This window comes from Rhodnius prolixus, unplaced genomic scaffold, assembly GCF_049639745.1.
Source record: "Rhodnius prolixus isolate KJV_2025 unplaced genomic scaffold, Rpr scaffold_38, whole genome shotgun sequence".
Taxonomy (NCBI): Eukaryota; Metazoa; Arthropoda; class Insecta; order Hemiptera; family Reduviidae; genus Rhodnius; species Rhodnius prolixus.
The window spans coordinates 80,274-95,925 of record NW_027411598.1 but is presented as its reverse complement, the minus strand read 5'-3'; the positions used below and the strand labels follow the sequence as shown (position 1 = coordinate 95,925).

The 15,652-nt window shown below is 31.2% G+C and overlaps 1 protein-coding gene and 1 long non-coding RNA gene across 8 annotated transcripts in view; both read right to left on the bottom strand.

Moving 5' to 3' along the window:
* The window catches only part of LOC141452088 (long-chain fatty acid transport protein 4-like), a 39,497-nt gene that overhangs the window by 11,761 nt on the left and 12,084 nt on the right, over nt 1–15,652 (bottom strand). For 2 of the 7 annotated variants that reach the window (XM_074123923.1, XM_074123924.1), the window contains exons 2-10: nt 6,823–6,973; nt 6,504–6,741; nt 6,212–6,422; nt 5,037–5,238; nt 4,765–4,957; nt 3,303–3,449; nt 1,952–2,089; nt 1,448–1,514; nt 1,281–1,371 (exon numbers count right to left, since the gene is read on the bottom strand). In XM_074123923.1, coding sequence (XP_073980024.1) covers nt 1,281–1,371; nt 1,448–1,514; nt 1,952–2,089; nt 3,303–3,449; nt 4,765–4,957; nt 5,037–5,238; nt 6,212–6,422; nt 6,504–6,741; nt 6,823–6,973 — 1,438 coding nt within the window. Of the gene's footprint in view, nt 1–1,280; nt 1,372–1,447; nt 1,515–1,951; nt 2,090–3,302; nt 3,450–4,764; nt 4,958–5,036; nt 5,239–6,211; nt 6,423–6,503; nt 6,742–6,773; nt 6,974–7,046; nt 7,654–7,912; nt 8,066–8,876; nt 9,019–15,652 lie in introns of those variants that run through there. The other 5 variants (XM_074123922.1, XM_074123926.1, XM_074123925.1 and 2 more) reach the window with 5 other exon arrangements.
* LOC141452095 (uncharacterized) lies at nt 9,360–14,978 on the bottom strand. Its single transcript, XR_012457226.1, has 3 exons — nt 12,418–14,978; nt 11,224–11,363; nt 9,360–10,102 (listed from the first exon to the last, which is right to left on the bottom strand). It is a non-coding gene; the product is annotated as an uncharacterized lncRNA (long non-coding RNA).

The window sequence follows — 15,652 nt, the reverse complement described above, 5'->3', positions numbered from 1 at the left end:
CTACATAAAATTCCGAATTGAATGACACCTCATTCATGAAAATCGGTTCACGCGTTTAGACGCTACGCAGTTTACAAAAAAGGTAACAACAACAACAACAATTTTTGAAAATGTTGTTTTTGCACAATTTTCACATTGCTTTTCTCGAAAACTAATAAATCTATGTTATTACGAAAAAATTACAGTTATAAAGGAGGATTTGCACTATATTTTAAAGAAAATTTGGGAATTTTATCTTTTATAGAAAAAGAGAAAAAAAATGCCAAAGTTGGGTGTTTTTCAGCGTTACGCTTTTTCGTGCAGTTTTTGACGATCAACCCTTATACAACTGCCCTACCGGACAGTTTTAATTAATCTACTCCTAAAACCTACTGCACTTCAGTAACAGATCTGACATATCAGATCAGCACTAAGCTTGTTTAAACAGATGTCGAGATGTAAAAGCGAGGCTTAGATCCTCCACCACGGGTTGGCAAAGAATCTGGGCAGACCCTACGATAGGAATGAGCATATTCACTGGGCTCGCATGGTCATAATTGATCACTCAATCGTCAACATGCATCCGATTTTTAACCAAACTACTGTAGTGTGTACGAAAAGCGGCCAAGGGTAGCCAATCGACGTACAGTCGTGGGCGCACGTAATTTGACATACAGAGACAAGGTAGTAAAGAATGGGTCACTGGGCGGGAATTTCTTCTTCTGGAAGAGAATATTCAACATGCAAATGGTTACTTAGGTTATGCTTAGCTCGGTTCTGATAAAAATGCTAGAGGGTCCTGTACTCCTCAAGAGAGGTACAATAAATTGAGAAAAACCTGCTGTTTCTCAATTCTAAAACATCAGACATTACTCATGTCGATCATTAGGTAGGTTGCGGTATATGAGATGAGCCAAACACATTTAAAAATATAAACACAACATTTTAAATACATTTCGAGGTCGAATTTTAATATTACAAAATTAGAACATCAAGAACCATTAGGCTGTATAAACTTCATACCACGCATTTTAAAGTTAAAACATTCCTTGGATCATTTAACGCTCAAGCCGTACTGATGTGAAAACAGAGATATCAAGGAGATTATTTATATAAAAAAACAAAAAGGTTAATTTTAAGCAACACTTGTTTGAGACCAGAAAAATTGCCTTAACTGGCGATGATGGAGAGAGCGAGAGAGAGAATGTATGAGAGTGATTGAGTCTATTCTCATTTATAGTGTGCCATCCAATTACATGAACTTAAATTCCTCTCCACCAAATTTAACTAAATTGTTTTACCTTCACTCCGTACACTGTACAATCTTTCAAACCAGCGACTGTGCTTACAACTGCTTCCACTTCGCTTGTGGCAATATTTTCCCCTTTCCATCTAAGAACAAAGAAAAAAACCAGACACTTATTGTTGAAGATTACTTATCTCCTTCGTGGTTACCTAGAACAATTACCTGAAAGTATCTCCTGTGCGATCCTTAAAATATATATATCCCAATTCATCCATCACCATAATGTCACCTGAGAACGTAAACAATCAAAAGGTATTATATTTGTTAATCAGTTCAATACCTTCTTATATTCCAAATTTGGAATCAGCTTTTTTTCTTTGAGACTGTTCAATATTAAATATTATTGATTTAAATTTGCGATGGATTCCAAAGAAATTAATATTTCAATAGATTTCAATAATAATATTGCGTAACTTTGGTAAAGTTGAAAACTGAAAGAAACCCATATACACTTTACCGAATAGTTTATTTAAAAAGTAAGACTGAGAAAGCCTTTAGGTCAGTCCACAGGGATTAATTCTTTAATCTATAATTAATAATCATGATGATATTTGAACCACAATCATTTTGCCAATTTTCCTAGAGAAATGAGTAAAAAGTTCCGAAGACATTGCTCTTTCAGATAGTAAACAATTGTAAGTTCACACTTACTACCTTAAAACATACCTGACACAAAAGCTGAATCTCCTTTTGTAAAAACATCATATATAATTTTCTTCTTTGATTCCGCTTGATTCACGTAGCCATGAAATTGTCTGGATGGATCATTATTCTTAATCAAACCCACAAACATACCTGATTCATCTGTAATAAAAACCTGACGACATTAAGCACATATAAAATTATAAAAACACAAATTATAAAACTATTGAATCAATAGAAATGAAAAACACTTATTTTAAAGATTTTCAATTTACCAAGGAAATTGGTAGATCTAATATAAATGACTGTAAAGTACTTTAATGAAAAATCGAAAGACTGAAAATCATTTTCAGATCTATGAGAACTTGGTAGATCTGAACCAACTCTCGTTTGGTAGTTTTATGTTTTGGTGAGATTTTATTTTTTCAGCTACAACTGGAGCTATCAGAGGCATATATACCAAGAAAAGAGAGAGTTGGAGCATGCTTGATTTTAGAGGAGGGAACATGTGAATATTAGACTAATTTTGAATTGGTACAGCTGGATTTTTGTACAAAAATCTTGGGCAATTATTGAGTAAACAACACATGACATTTATCGAACTACTTAAATGTTGCAAATTTTAAGAAAATAGTTTGAAAAACTTGTTTACAAATGTGTCCGTAAAAAATAATAATAATAATAGGAATAAAGAAAAAAAAATGGGCCAATTTTAGTCTTTAATGTTAGATTTCCACAAAACAGTAACACTTTTTAGAATTTTGTAAAAATTAAATATTTTATTATAAATGATACTTAACATATCATAATGAAAGCTGAAGGCAATTTGGTAAGACAAATTGACTATTGTCCATTAAATGAAAGTATTACATCTTTCAGTCTTTTGTAAAAAAGAACCAGTTAAGATGGCTTGGACATGTCGAACGAATGCCACAAAATAGGATTCCAAGGAAACTAATGGAAGGAAAGCCAGAAGGAAGCCGTAGCAGAGGGAGGCCTCGTATGAGATGGTTAGATGGTTTGGAGGAAGTTTTGAGAGGGATGGAAGATGGCGGAGGTACGCCTATGACAAAGCCGAATAGTATAAAATAGTGGAGGAGGCCCAGGTCCTTGTAGGGCCGTAGCGCCATGGGGTTGGTAGGTTTTACATCTTTCAGTAGCCTCTAGTTGAACCCAAAGATCTTTTTCAGAAGGGTTGAGATAAGAGATAAGATGAAATAATGGAAGGAAATAAAAGAAGAAAGAGGTGCCAGAAATGAAGAAAGGTTATCCGTTGAGAAGCTTCAACAAATTTTGTTTAGTCGTCTCAGAATAGAGAGACGATTAAAATAAATTATTTATTTACACAAATATTGCTTTAATTAATTTATCATACCAGTTTTACATCGAATACACAGTCCATCTTTTCCTCGCACCGGCTCTTCTGTTTCTGGATCAATTCTGATTACGGCAAGTGGAAATAGAAATTCAGGTAAACATCTTGGCAGAGATCCTACTGCTCCGATAGTATTGTCCAAGTTGGCTGTACACATATTAGTCTTACTGATTTTACGCAGTCACTAAGAACCTAATTTCTTTTTCTTCTATTTATCTTAGTTTGAGAGGACTAAGAATAGTTTAAAGCAAATTCACAATAGTCTCTTAACTACTGGAATCTTAGGCAGTGAATGAAATTTGGAAGAACTACACTTATATGTTACATATCTTCTATGAACCACTCCTATTTTCTAAAAGATCTGCGATTCAATAGCAAATGACATCATTACTCTGAACAGAACCTTCAACATACTCCTTCAATATGTAAAGCAAAAAAATTCTATTCAAGAATTTCAGTGGTTACTGAACGAATTGTAAGAAAATTGAGAGTCAATTACTTCCCTCTCTAGTGCAAAAAAAGAAGAGTCGGAGTTTGAAAATTCTCTATTTTCCATTTATTGATTATAAGGGAAAGATTGAAACGAATAACAGATTTGCTTCGAAATATGGAGCAACTTAAAGGTTTTTATCTCTTCCAGTAGCTAGAAACCTTCAAGATAAATTCTGAAAGGAAAAAAGAATTTATTATGAAAATTATAATGTAAAATATTGTACATGCAATTAAAGAGCTATTAAGATGTGATCGCTCTATGATAAAATATTAATTCCAAACTTGAGAGATGACTTTGGCAGGTGTGTTTTTGATCTATCGAAAGTATTCCCCTCCTCTGAGGAAAAGAAGTGACTGATTGTCCTAAACGTAGTGGTACCCATAGATTTTACTGCACTCATCTTCTTTTTAAGAAAGTTTTCAAAATAATATATAAAATTTCTGGAAAAATTCATTTTCAATTAAACTAATGAGAACTGGAGCGAGAGAGTGTTTTTAAATATCTTTAGTTCTTCTCTCTAGAACTGATCTTTTTCTTTCTGATATGTCCCTGTTATCAATTCTTTTGTTTACCAGTCGGTATTTTTATCAGAATGCGGATGAATTTAGGTTAGCTGGTGTTGGGTATGAATCCCAATAGCAAACGTGATAAAAATAAAATACTTGGCAAATCTTGTCAAATAAATGCGCTTGTAATATTTAAGAGAGCTCTTCTTTAGAAGAGCCTTTCCTGGTGGAAAGAACTCCTACCTTTGGTGTAGAACTAAGGTTCATTTAGAGCATCGAGAGAAAAATTGGAGCAATGGTTTGTAGCGAAGGCATTATACATTGCGCTATCAGCTGATTGAAGAAAGAAAAAACCGACTTGAAGTTTTGGCCTTTCGAGGACTGTAGCGTCAAGTTTTTATTGAACCCATCCATAATCAGGAAATTATTTTAATCTCAATTTACCATTTACTAAATGAATTACCTATGTTTACATTTCCTTCCGTAGCTCCATATACTTCAGTTATTTGCGGTACTTGAAATCGTCGAACAAAAGCCGACCAGATGGCAGGCCTTAGACCATTTCCAATCATGAATCTAAGGTAGTGGGCTGTATCATCCGGTCTTGGTGGTACTGCCAACATATATCTGCACATTTCTCCTATGTACTGGCCGATCTGCAGAATGCCAGTACTAATGTTCATTAATACTGAATATTATTGAATGAATTCAAACAACAACTATAAAAAAACTTACGGTGCATTTATAACGAATACAATCAGGAATGTATGATGATGCAGAAAATTTATGCCTTAAGACGGTGGTAATGCCTTCCAACAGAGCAGGGCCTGCACCTAACGCACCTCCGGCAGTGTGGTAAAGAGGCAGAGGATTGTAAATGATATCGTCATTTTTTACTTTAAGTAGCGACATTGTAGCCATGGTCGCCATAATGAACCTGAAAATTATAATTATGTAATATTTAAACAAACCATCAAAAAGAAATTGCTAAACGTGAATTTTCATCAATGAGATTATAAGAACAAAATTCTAACTGGATAAAATAGTCCGATCCTTGGATCAATTCGAGGATGTTCATGACATAGATGTATCACGCGCTCTAATTTGCATTACATTCTCTTACTGCCTAAGCAATTGACATGTTCTAATATTAGAATTTCGGTGTAAAAACAGCTTTTCTTTAAAAAATACTTTAGTTTTTCATTAAATATTACTCCACCGGCAAATCAAGTGCCCCATAACTTTATAACATCCTGTGTTCATTCAAGTTCAATGTACGCTAATCTTAGAACTTCCATAGATATTTCCTTTATTCTTTTCTCATTTAACTAATTTGAGTTAATCTTGCACTGTGATACTGTGAACTTCTTGTTCTCAAATTCTTTAAGTTTGTACTGTTGTAGACGTCTTACATTGAACAAAATTTGCAATATTAACTTTAAAGTGATTTGTAAAACTGTGAATTTGTGAGTATATGACTTTTTGTCCTTTAACCAGCCCTTATACTTAACTTTTTAAACTGTAAGTTTTTGTTAAGAAGATATATATATATATACGTAGATTCTGTATAAAGTGATGAACTCGGTTAAATGAATTTCATCAGTTACTGTCAGTCTTTTGGGGATAGACAAGCGAAATTTTATAAGTATCTGATTTATGAGATTATTTTTTATTGAGAGTCCATGAGCAGACGAGACCGAAGACACACCAACCCTTTAATGCTGTAAAATATTACAATGTCAATTAGCCTAGAAGATGACCTAGTCCCTAGGTCGAAAGCTCGGCATAATAAAAATATATCATTACTTAAACCGGCAGTTATTTTTTCATCCTATGTAAAATATACTTTACTTGTAGATAATTACTCTTTCGTTGTTCACCTCACACAATCTAAATAGCAATAATGATACCTGGAATGTGGCAGGATTGCTGCTTTGGGAAGGCCCGTTGTTCCAGAAGTATATATATATAGTAGTTTATCAGTGTGTAGTAAAATATCTTTAACACTTGGTGCTTCAGATGATGCTACTGCTAATAATTGCATTAGACTTGTAACACCAATCTCAGTAACTACGCCGTCTGATTGATACAAGGGAAGGTCGGTACATACTTCTTTTACGGCTGAAAAATGAATGAAAAATTTAATCTGAATGAATTCTGTTAAATATATTTATTACATATACAGAGAAATTCAATACTCACCACAACCCACGTCTTCTGAAAAAATAATCGCTTTACAATTAGCAGTGCCAACACAATGTTTAAGAGACTGCCCTCTAAGATTTGTATTAATCAGAGCAGTAATGATTCCCAGTTTAGCTAAGCCCAGCCAGATGCAAATAAATTCAGGCCTGTTTGTCATCATTAAACCGACTACATCACTTTTCTTAAATCCAGCCTCAAGAAACATATTTGCAACTTTATTACTATACAATTCAACCTACACATATATTTAAAAAGAAAGATGCATACAATTATAATGAGTTGAACTAAAATCTGAAACAATATAGCTGATACTGACATCATTCATATTCCACACAGATTCTCCAAATAAATATATTGGTTTGTCAGGGGTTTTAGCAAGTTGTCTGCGGAAAGCTGACACCACCGTCAAATTAGCTCTTTCATATTTTCTGGTTCTTGATACTAGTTGAGACATTCGATATACAAACCTGAAAATTAAGAGAAAACTGAAACAATGTCCACATATTACATAATTTGTATACAATAGTTTATATTATTCACCTTATATCTCGAGGAAGTGTTTTAATGATAATAAAAATTTTCCTCCTGTACCATATCAGTAAAATAGGCAAGGTTAAAAGAATAAACCACTTAATTCCTAACGTATAAATTAAAATTCCAATTACAATAGTCACGAGAAACATAACTTGAGTTAATAAATTATAGTTTATCAAACACGGAAATGTTTCTGCAAATAAATTTTTACAATTGAACATTTCCCCATAACATGAACCTCTCGACAACTATATAAAGTGAACATATAACTTACTGGAAAACGAATAAAAATTAAGTATTTTGGTGATAATAAAAAATATAAATTTAAATTTTAAAGAGAGTTTCCAAAATTGCGTATAAAACTCGAAAACTGTTTACAAATAAAAGTAATACACTCAAAAGCAGATTCTCATTCCCAATGTTTTGAAACTTAGTAGGCGTTCTGTTAATTAAAAACAAATGAAACTTTCCATTATGTTTCATTTGGATGCTACCGAAGAAATAATAATATGATTTTGATTAAATGTTCTTCAAGAATTTCACTTTAACGAAAATAAATTACTTGGCTGTAATCAATCAATACCGCGTGTCTCACCAGGAGCATCGCTATGTGCTTCTACTTGTATACAATGTACAACTACACAGAAAACATTGTCAACGAAACAAAGATGACCTGGATGTTCGACTTGCCGGCAGGGATCGATTCAAGTAATAGGAATTTACATAGGTCATAAAACATCTAAACATTTGAATTATGTTGCTGAAGGGCTCAACTTTGACGTAAGGTATAGAATCAGCAAAAAAAAATATTTTTGAAAAAATATTAAATACAAATTAAAACATTTAAACAAATAATAACAATTAAATTTTACCTGAGATAATTAATGTTCTCATTGAAAATTTGTTTAACCTACTTTTATAAAAACTGTGCGATAGAACAATTGTATAAGGGTTGATCGTCAAAAAGTGCTCGAAAAAGCGTAAAGTTAAAACTTGGACAATTTTGTTCTCTCTTTCTATAAAAGATAAAATTTCTAAATTTTCTTTAAATTACAGGGCAAACCCTCTTTTACCACTGTAATTTTTTTGCAGCAATCTATGTAGATCTAATAGATTTCGAGAAAAAAGCTGCTGAAAATGAGCAAAATCGGCATTTTCAAAAATTGTTCCCTTTTTTGTAAACAACGTAGCGCCTAAACGCGTGGTGTCATTCGATCCGGAATTATTTGAAGATATGCCTTTTGAGTGAGGGCCTCGACGCCGCACATCGAATGGGAAAGGAGTTAGCCCCCTCCGGAATTATTATAACAATAACTCTGTAAATCTTACCCGATTTTGAAAAAAATTGGCAGAATGAATTGGTTAGGGCTCCCCTACGTAATATTAAAGCAACGTTCTGTTCTTACACCTGTTAAGGGAAAGTATGACAATCGTTCCTAATTATGGGCGCATGAACTAATTTTCATGAATGATGAAGTGCCATTCGAATCGAAATTTTGTACAGATTTGCATTTTAGAAGGGTCGACTTTGCGCCTCTTAAGGAGGGGGGTTTGCCCCACGCCAGTAAGGCCCTCTCTAAAACTATTCTTACTTATATTTCTATCTCCTTAACAAAAACTTAGTTTAAAAAGTTAAGTATAACAGTTGATTAAACGCCAAATGGTACATAAAATCAGCTAATGATTATTAATTGTCAAATATTGAAACAGCATCATTCCAGTGAAAATAGGAGACAATTTTCAATAGTTTTCGCTTCTTGTTTTTCAAAATAAATCGACCTAATGTACACAATCTATTATTGTAAATAATATTAACTAACGAATGCGGAAACATACGGAATGAGTATTGCAGTGAAACTGGGCGAAAAGTTCTTTTTTCCAAATGGTTTATACTTCTGTTTTCCATAATAGATCGTCTATCCATGTACAATCGAGCATTGGTCTTAATAAAGTATTAAATGGAGAAGTAGCAGTAATCCTGTGAAATTTTAAATTGTAGCAATGGTTTTTACTTCTTTTTGAAAAATGACCAACCCAACTTGCACAATCTAGCATTGACATTAATATTAACTATCAAATATAGAAACAACAGCATTGCTGTGAAATTTGGAGACGTTCTATTTCCAATGGTTTTTACTATTCGTTTTTCAATATAGATGGATGCAAAATGTACAATCTAGTATTAGCCTTATTGTTGCCAGTGACATACAGAAAGCGCAGCATTGCAGTGAAATAAAGACAAAAGATCTGTTTTTTCTAATGGTTTTTACTTCCTTTTGTCATAACAGTATTAAGTAAGTGATTAAAAGGCATAATAAGTACAATATTATTAATTTTTTATTAGTTATTGTTTACGAATCATAGACTTTTTTAATAATAAAGTAAAATAAATTCTTTATAAACATGTTAAAAACTATTTGTAAGAGATAAACAAAAATGATGAAAACTTAGTTTAACATTATAATTTTAGAAAGTATTTATTTATTTATTTATTTATTTATTGTTATAGTGGTCTTGTTTGCACATTAACCATTACATTTTAGAAAGTAAATTTGACATGTAAAAATATCATTCACCGAAGTTATACTGAAGAAATTTGAAAGTAAATTATTTTGTAATATTCAGATATAAGAATATGGCTCAAAATTTTCTTAATGAAGTAAATTAAGAGATAAGTGTTGATTTTTGAACATTGTATACAATACTCAGAAAAGGTGTTGAAATTTTAAAAATTCTAAATCAGCATGTCTTTTATTATTACCTTTGCATAATCAAAGTTTTCAGCTCAGTACCCCCAAAAAAAATCTTATAATTAAAACAATTGCACATTAACAATGTTTTTCGTTCCTCGCCATAGATAATATATTAGAAATAGGTAGTGGCAAAATACATTGTACTGAGAATATAAATTTAAGTAATTGAATTTTGGTATGAAAAAGAAATGAAAATAAGAAAGAACAAGTTAGGTAAAGCATTTCTTGATTCAAATTTCTGGTTACGCCCTCATTATTTGGAAAATTTTAAATCATACATCAGGTGACACTGGCGAATCCACATTTCTTCTAAAAACGTAAAAGGTAGGGTTATTATCCTCAAAAAGTTGATGTAAAAGAAGCAAACGTTTGACCTTTAAGTCATACTTAAACAAGTAAAATGTTTACATAGTAAATCACATATTTGAGTGTAGTAAAATAAAATTCAGGCTGACACAGATAAGTAAAACATTATTATTACAGTCGCCTCCGTGCACGACACCTAATTTGGTTGTTGGACGTAAAGCTCGCCTGAAAAAGTAGCATCACTTTACTTTACTTTTTATTTTATTATTATTAGGATAGTTTGGATCAATGGCAAGGATAATCATAATAGTGAAATAATTGAAGTAAAAGTTTAAGTTTATTAATTAAGTTTATTAGAACACTACCTCAAAAGACTAAAAACTACAAGAATAATAAAAATTATGATTAAGAGATGTTCGTTCTATTGCAAATAGAGAAGATTAAGTTAATATAATATTTGAATTGCAACATTAGTAGTGTGAAATGAAAACAACGTTCTTTAATGAATATATCGCAATTAGAAAAAGTCACATTACCGTTAAGTGAAAAATGCATAAGCGCCCAAGCAGCAATTATTTTCGGGAGGAAAAGAAAATTTCACTCCACTGAGGAAAAAATTTTGATTCGTTTGATTTTACATGAGAAATTATATGTTCAATTACAATACGACCTCTACTAAATAACAAGCCCCTCCTATATATCGTCCATGCCAAAGAATTGTACACTCCCCCCCCAAAAAAACTTTTTCTTCAACTGAACCAAAGATGTACAAATTAAGTTTACGGTTACAATGGCCTATTTTTATAATGTGGAACAAATATCAAAATTTCTTAATTGAGGAAAGAGTCATTTCTTTTCCTAGGAAGTTAATGGATCTTTAATTATAGGAGATTATGTGATCAATAAAACACTAGTTTTAGATTTAACGAGAATCCATAAAGAGTTGAAATTTCTTGCTTAATATTACGTAAAGTATAGTAAAGTAATGCCTACTTATTCAGGCGGGATTTACGTCCAACTAGCAAATTAGGTGTCGTGGACGGAGGCGGAGCTAAATATTAATATTACAGTAGATGAAATATTTCATGAAATAAAATTTAGTCTAATATAATTAATAATATTACCTCGAGTAAAATACCATTGTGGGCAATACTAACCAGGGAATAAGAATGAAAAACATTTTTTTCGAAAGAACAATTTGCCATAAAATTGGAACTTTCATTAATATTTCGACCAATAGTCATATAATCATTTAACTGCAGTTCTGCAAGGATGAAAGTGAAATTAGATAAATTGATGAGAGATAAAAAAGAAGAAGAAAATGAAGGAAAGTAGTTACATTCACTTGTTTTTCAGTTTAGAGCAAGAAATCGTAATGGAAAGTGATTATGGTGCGTGGAAAGCAATAAAATGTGAGAAAGTTGACTTGAATGAGAGAAAAATTTTGTAATAAGCTCTCAAAAAAATGAAACTGAAGGGCTAGAAAAGTAAGGATACATTAAGAGAAATGTGCTTTACATTATGCACGGCAATGACTGTAGTGTAAAATGATTGTAGTGCAGATTGTAATGATACCTGAAAGGAATTTAGATATAGTTTAGTAAAAATAAGAAACTTTTGATAGATGCTGGGGAGAGCAGAAGATGATAAAGCATATTCTCATAGAAAGCTGCTATAATTTTTTCATGATGTATTTGGTATTTATAATAGACATACAAAAATTGAAAAATTTATTAGCGCAAACTAGTGTTGTAATAATCACTACATAATCAATAATATGTAATAATCAATACATAGTTGTAATTAATCATACAACATGAAAGAGAGTGTAAGGTAACATGTATAAATGATGCATGGTTAAAAGAGGTACATGGTGGGTTAATGGTATGAGAAAAGGGAGTTGTACTAGTAATGAGACTAAAATCGTGCTGGTTACTTAAAGTATAAGAGATTGAGAAAGTATGAAGCATAACCTTGGATAATAGATAATAAATACTTAAAAGTAGAGAAATAAAAGAAGTAATGGTAAAAGAAGCGGAGAGGATAGAGAAGTGAAAGAAAAGTAATTATTGTAAGAGAAAGTAAGTAGTAGAAAATGGCAGTTGATATAGTGTTTCACAGATAATACTTAAAAAGAATAGCATTTGAGGATTGAATGTGAATTTAGACTTAGCTGCATAAGTAAGTTTGGTGTGTAGGGAGAGTAAAATTTAATGAAGTTATCTTCACATTTGTTTGTCAAAGAAGGAGTAAAAACGGTGAAGAACTGTTATTAAATAGAAGATGTGATAAGTGTAACAAAAGTAATGAATGGGTACCTGGTACAGGACTAATGTCTTAAATTATATTGCCTCTGATTTCGAACTATTCCCTCGCGATTTTTAACGTAGTACCGCTGTTGCTTAGTTGTAGCGAGCGTCACAATAGTGTTTTCGAGCTCAGCAGTGCTGTCAATTGTCTGTCTAATACCCGTTACTAAATTTTTAATTATTTGCTTTCTATTTCGGTATTTAGAAGGCATTATTGTAAATAATTATAATAATAAATGATTAATAATTAGGATAAAATATAAATACTTGACGTATTTTTTTTCTTATACTCTGAAAACAAAAACGAAAAGAAAATTAATTTTTAGGTTCGCAAAGAAAATACAATAAAAATTATAAAACCTCTATATAGAAATAATATTGGGAATATTATAATTTCATGTATGAACAAAAAAGTAACTTTTAGAACATTGTCTACACAACAAACAGTGTTGGGGGAATAGCAATTTTTAGTATTACAAACTTAATAAGAGTTATGGGGTAAAACAGATTTGTGACTTACAAAAATCATTAAAAACCCTAGAGGAAAATTACAATGTGAATGAAAAATCTGCAATTCATAAAACGAGAATGAGGTACAATGACAGAGAATTGAGAAAAGACCAAGTTTATGAGCTTGTCAGTAATGAAGTTAATAAAAGAAGCTATTTCCAATTAGCAAAATAAGTTCTACATAGAATGTAACCCAATATTGATATCTCTTTAACAAAAACTCACAGTTTAAAATGTTAAGTATAAGGGTTTATTAAATGCCAAAAGGTACACAAATCAGCGAGTACCCAACATTTCATTAATACTTCATTGATATTATTTAAGTAATTTTACTACATTAATTTTCATTAATATTTTTTTGAATTTATTAGATGTTTCACAGACCATTATGCTGGCCATTTTAATCTACAAAATCTTTGTTCAAGTAGAACACCATTTAACTTAGATTGACTGTAATATCTAATCAACAAACTGCAATTCATAAAACGAGAATGAGGTACAATGACAGAGAATTGAGAAAAGACCAAGTTTATTGAGCTTGTCAGTAATGAAGTTAATAAAAGAAGCTATTTCCAATTAGCAAAATAAGTTCAACAAACAAACTATTAATCACAGGTTAAAAAGAAAAACTTTATTTAAAAAAATCAAAAATAATTATGAGGCTAAAAAATTCAAAAACTTTTTAACAAAAAATGCATACACCAACATTCATCAATGATTTTATTTATTTATTTTTATTTTTAAATAAAAATCGTCGGTTTAAGTTCATTCTTCGATTAAAGTAATTGTTACTTTATGTAGTAGTCAAACGTTTATAATAATAGGTAATAATTATCTGGCTTCATCGCAAATAATATAGTTTTCTTCAATTACATTCTCAATCTAGGTATTCTTCCCACAGTATTATATATTTGGAATATAAGATAAATAAGATATGCATATTTTTAGGACAGCTAACATAATTATTCCAGTATTTTACTATAAGTAAAATTAGAGGGACTACATTAAATTACAATTGAGAAATGAATAATTATTGTTGAATAATTTACTTGATATTACCTACGCGTTATTTGTGCTCACAAATACTTCGGACTGAAATATTATTTTAAATCCGTGATTCAAATTTAAATAGTAGCCGACTCTGCCTTTGCCTTTTTCTACTTTAACGTGCATGTACATACATATATGTGACTTCTCAGAATAAAGAGCATAATAAAGATAAATCAGAAGAATAATTTGGAATAAAGCTAAAATAAATAGTACATAATACTACAAAGATATAATATACATTTTATCATAATTAAAACAAAAAAATAAAATATTATGAATAAACAAAGGGAAGAGATTAGCTATGCGGTTAGCGTATTGGATGGTTCCGGGTTTGAATCCAGCTGCAGACCCTTAGATTTTCTCTTTCTAAGAGCTTCTTACAGCTCACTGTCCGGGTGATGGACTGTGTTGTCTGTAACGAGAGAACACTGTCCGGAGGCCGGCAGTGCACTGAAAAAAGCTCCGGGCGCCAATAACCTTAGATGTTGACGCGACTTAAATGATATACGTAGTTCACAGTAGGAAATATAGAACGGCCATAATTTTACAGAATTTCATGACCCAAAAAATATTCGACCCTTTATATCTTCTACCTTTTTAGATCTGTGCACAAAACAACTATAGTTTATAATTGAGAAAAACAAAGTGTATAAGAAAACAAAATTCCATACCAATACGTGGTTCACAGTAAGAGATATAGAACGGCCATAATTTTACAGAATTTCATGACCCAAAAAATTTTAAACCCTTTATATCTTCTACCTTTTTAGATCAGTGCACTAAATAACTATAGTTTATAATTGAGAAAAACAAAGTGTATAAGAGAACAAAATTCCATACTAATACGTGGTTCACAATGGGAAATATAGAACGGCCATAATTTTACAGAATTTCATGACTAAAAAAATTTTCGACCCTTTATATCTTCTACCTTTTTAGATCTGCGCACAAAATAACTATAGTTTATAATTGAGAAAAACAAAGTGTATAAGAGAACAAAATTCCATACCAATACGTGGTTCACAGTGGGAGATATAGAACGGCCATAATTTTACAGAATTTCATGACCCAAAAAATTTTCAACCCTTTATATCTTCTAAAATTATAGATCTGTGCACAAAATAACTATAGATTATAATTGAGAAAAACAAAGTGTACAAGAGAAAAAAATTCCATACTAATACGTGGTTTACAGTAGGAAATATAGAACGGCCATAATTTTACAGAATTTCTTGACCCAAAAAATATTCGACCCTTTATATCTTCTACCTTTTTAGATCTGTGCACAAAATAACAATAGTTTATAATTGAGAAAAACAAAGTGTACAAGAGAACAAAATTCCATACTAATACGTGGTTCACAGTAGGAAATATAGAACGGCCATAATTTTACAGAATTTCATGACCCAAAAAATATTCGACCCTTTATATCTTCTACCTTTTTAGATCTGTGCACAAAATAACTATAGTTTATAAATGAGAAAAACAAAGTGTATAAGAGAACAAAATTCCATATCAATACCTGGTTCACAGTAAGAGATATAGAACTGCCATAATTTTACAGAATTTCATGACCAAAAAAATTTTCAAACCTTTATATCTTCTACCTTTTTAGATCAGTGCACTAAATAACTATAGTTTATCATTGAGAAAAACAAATTGTACAAAAGAACAAAATTCCATA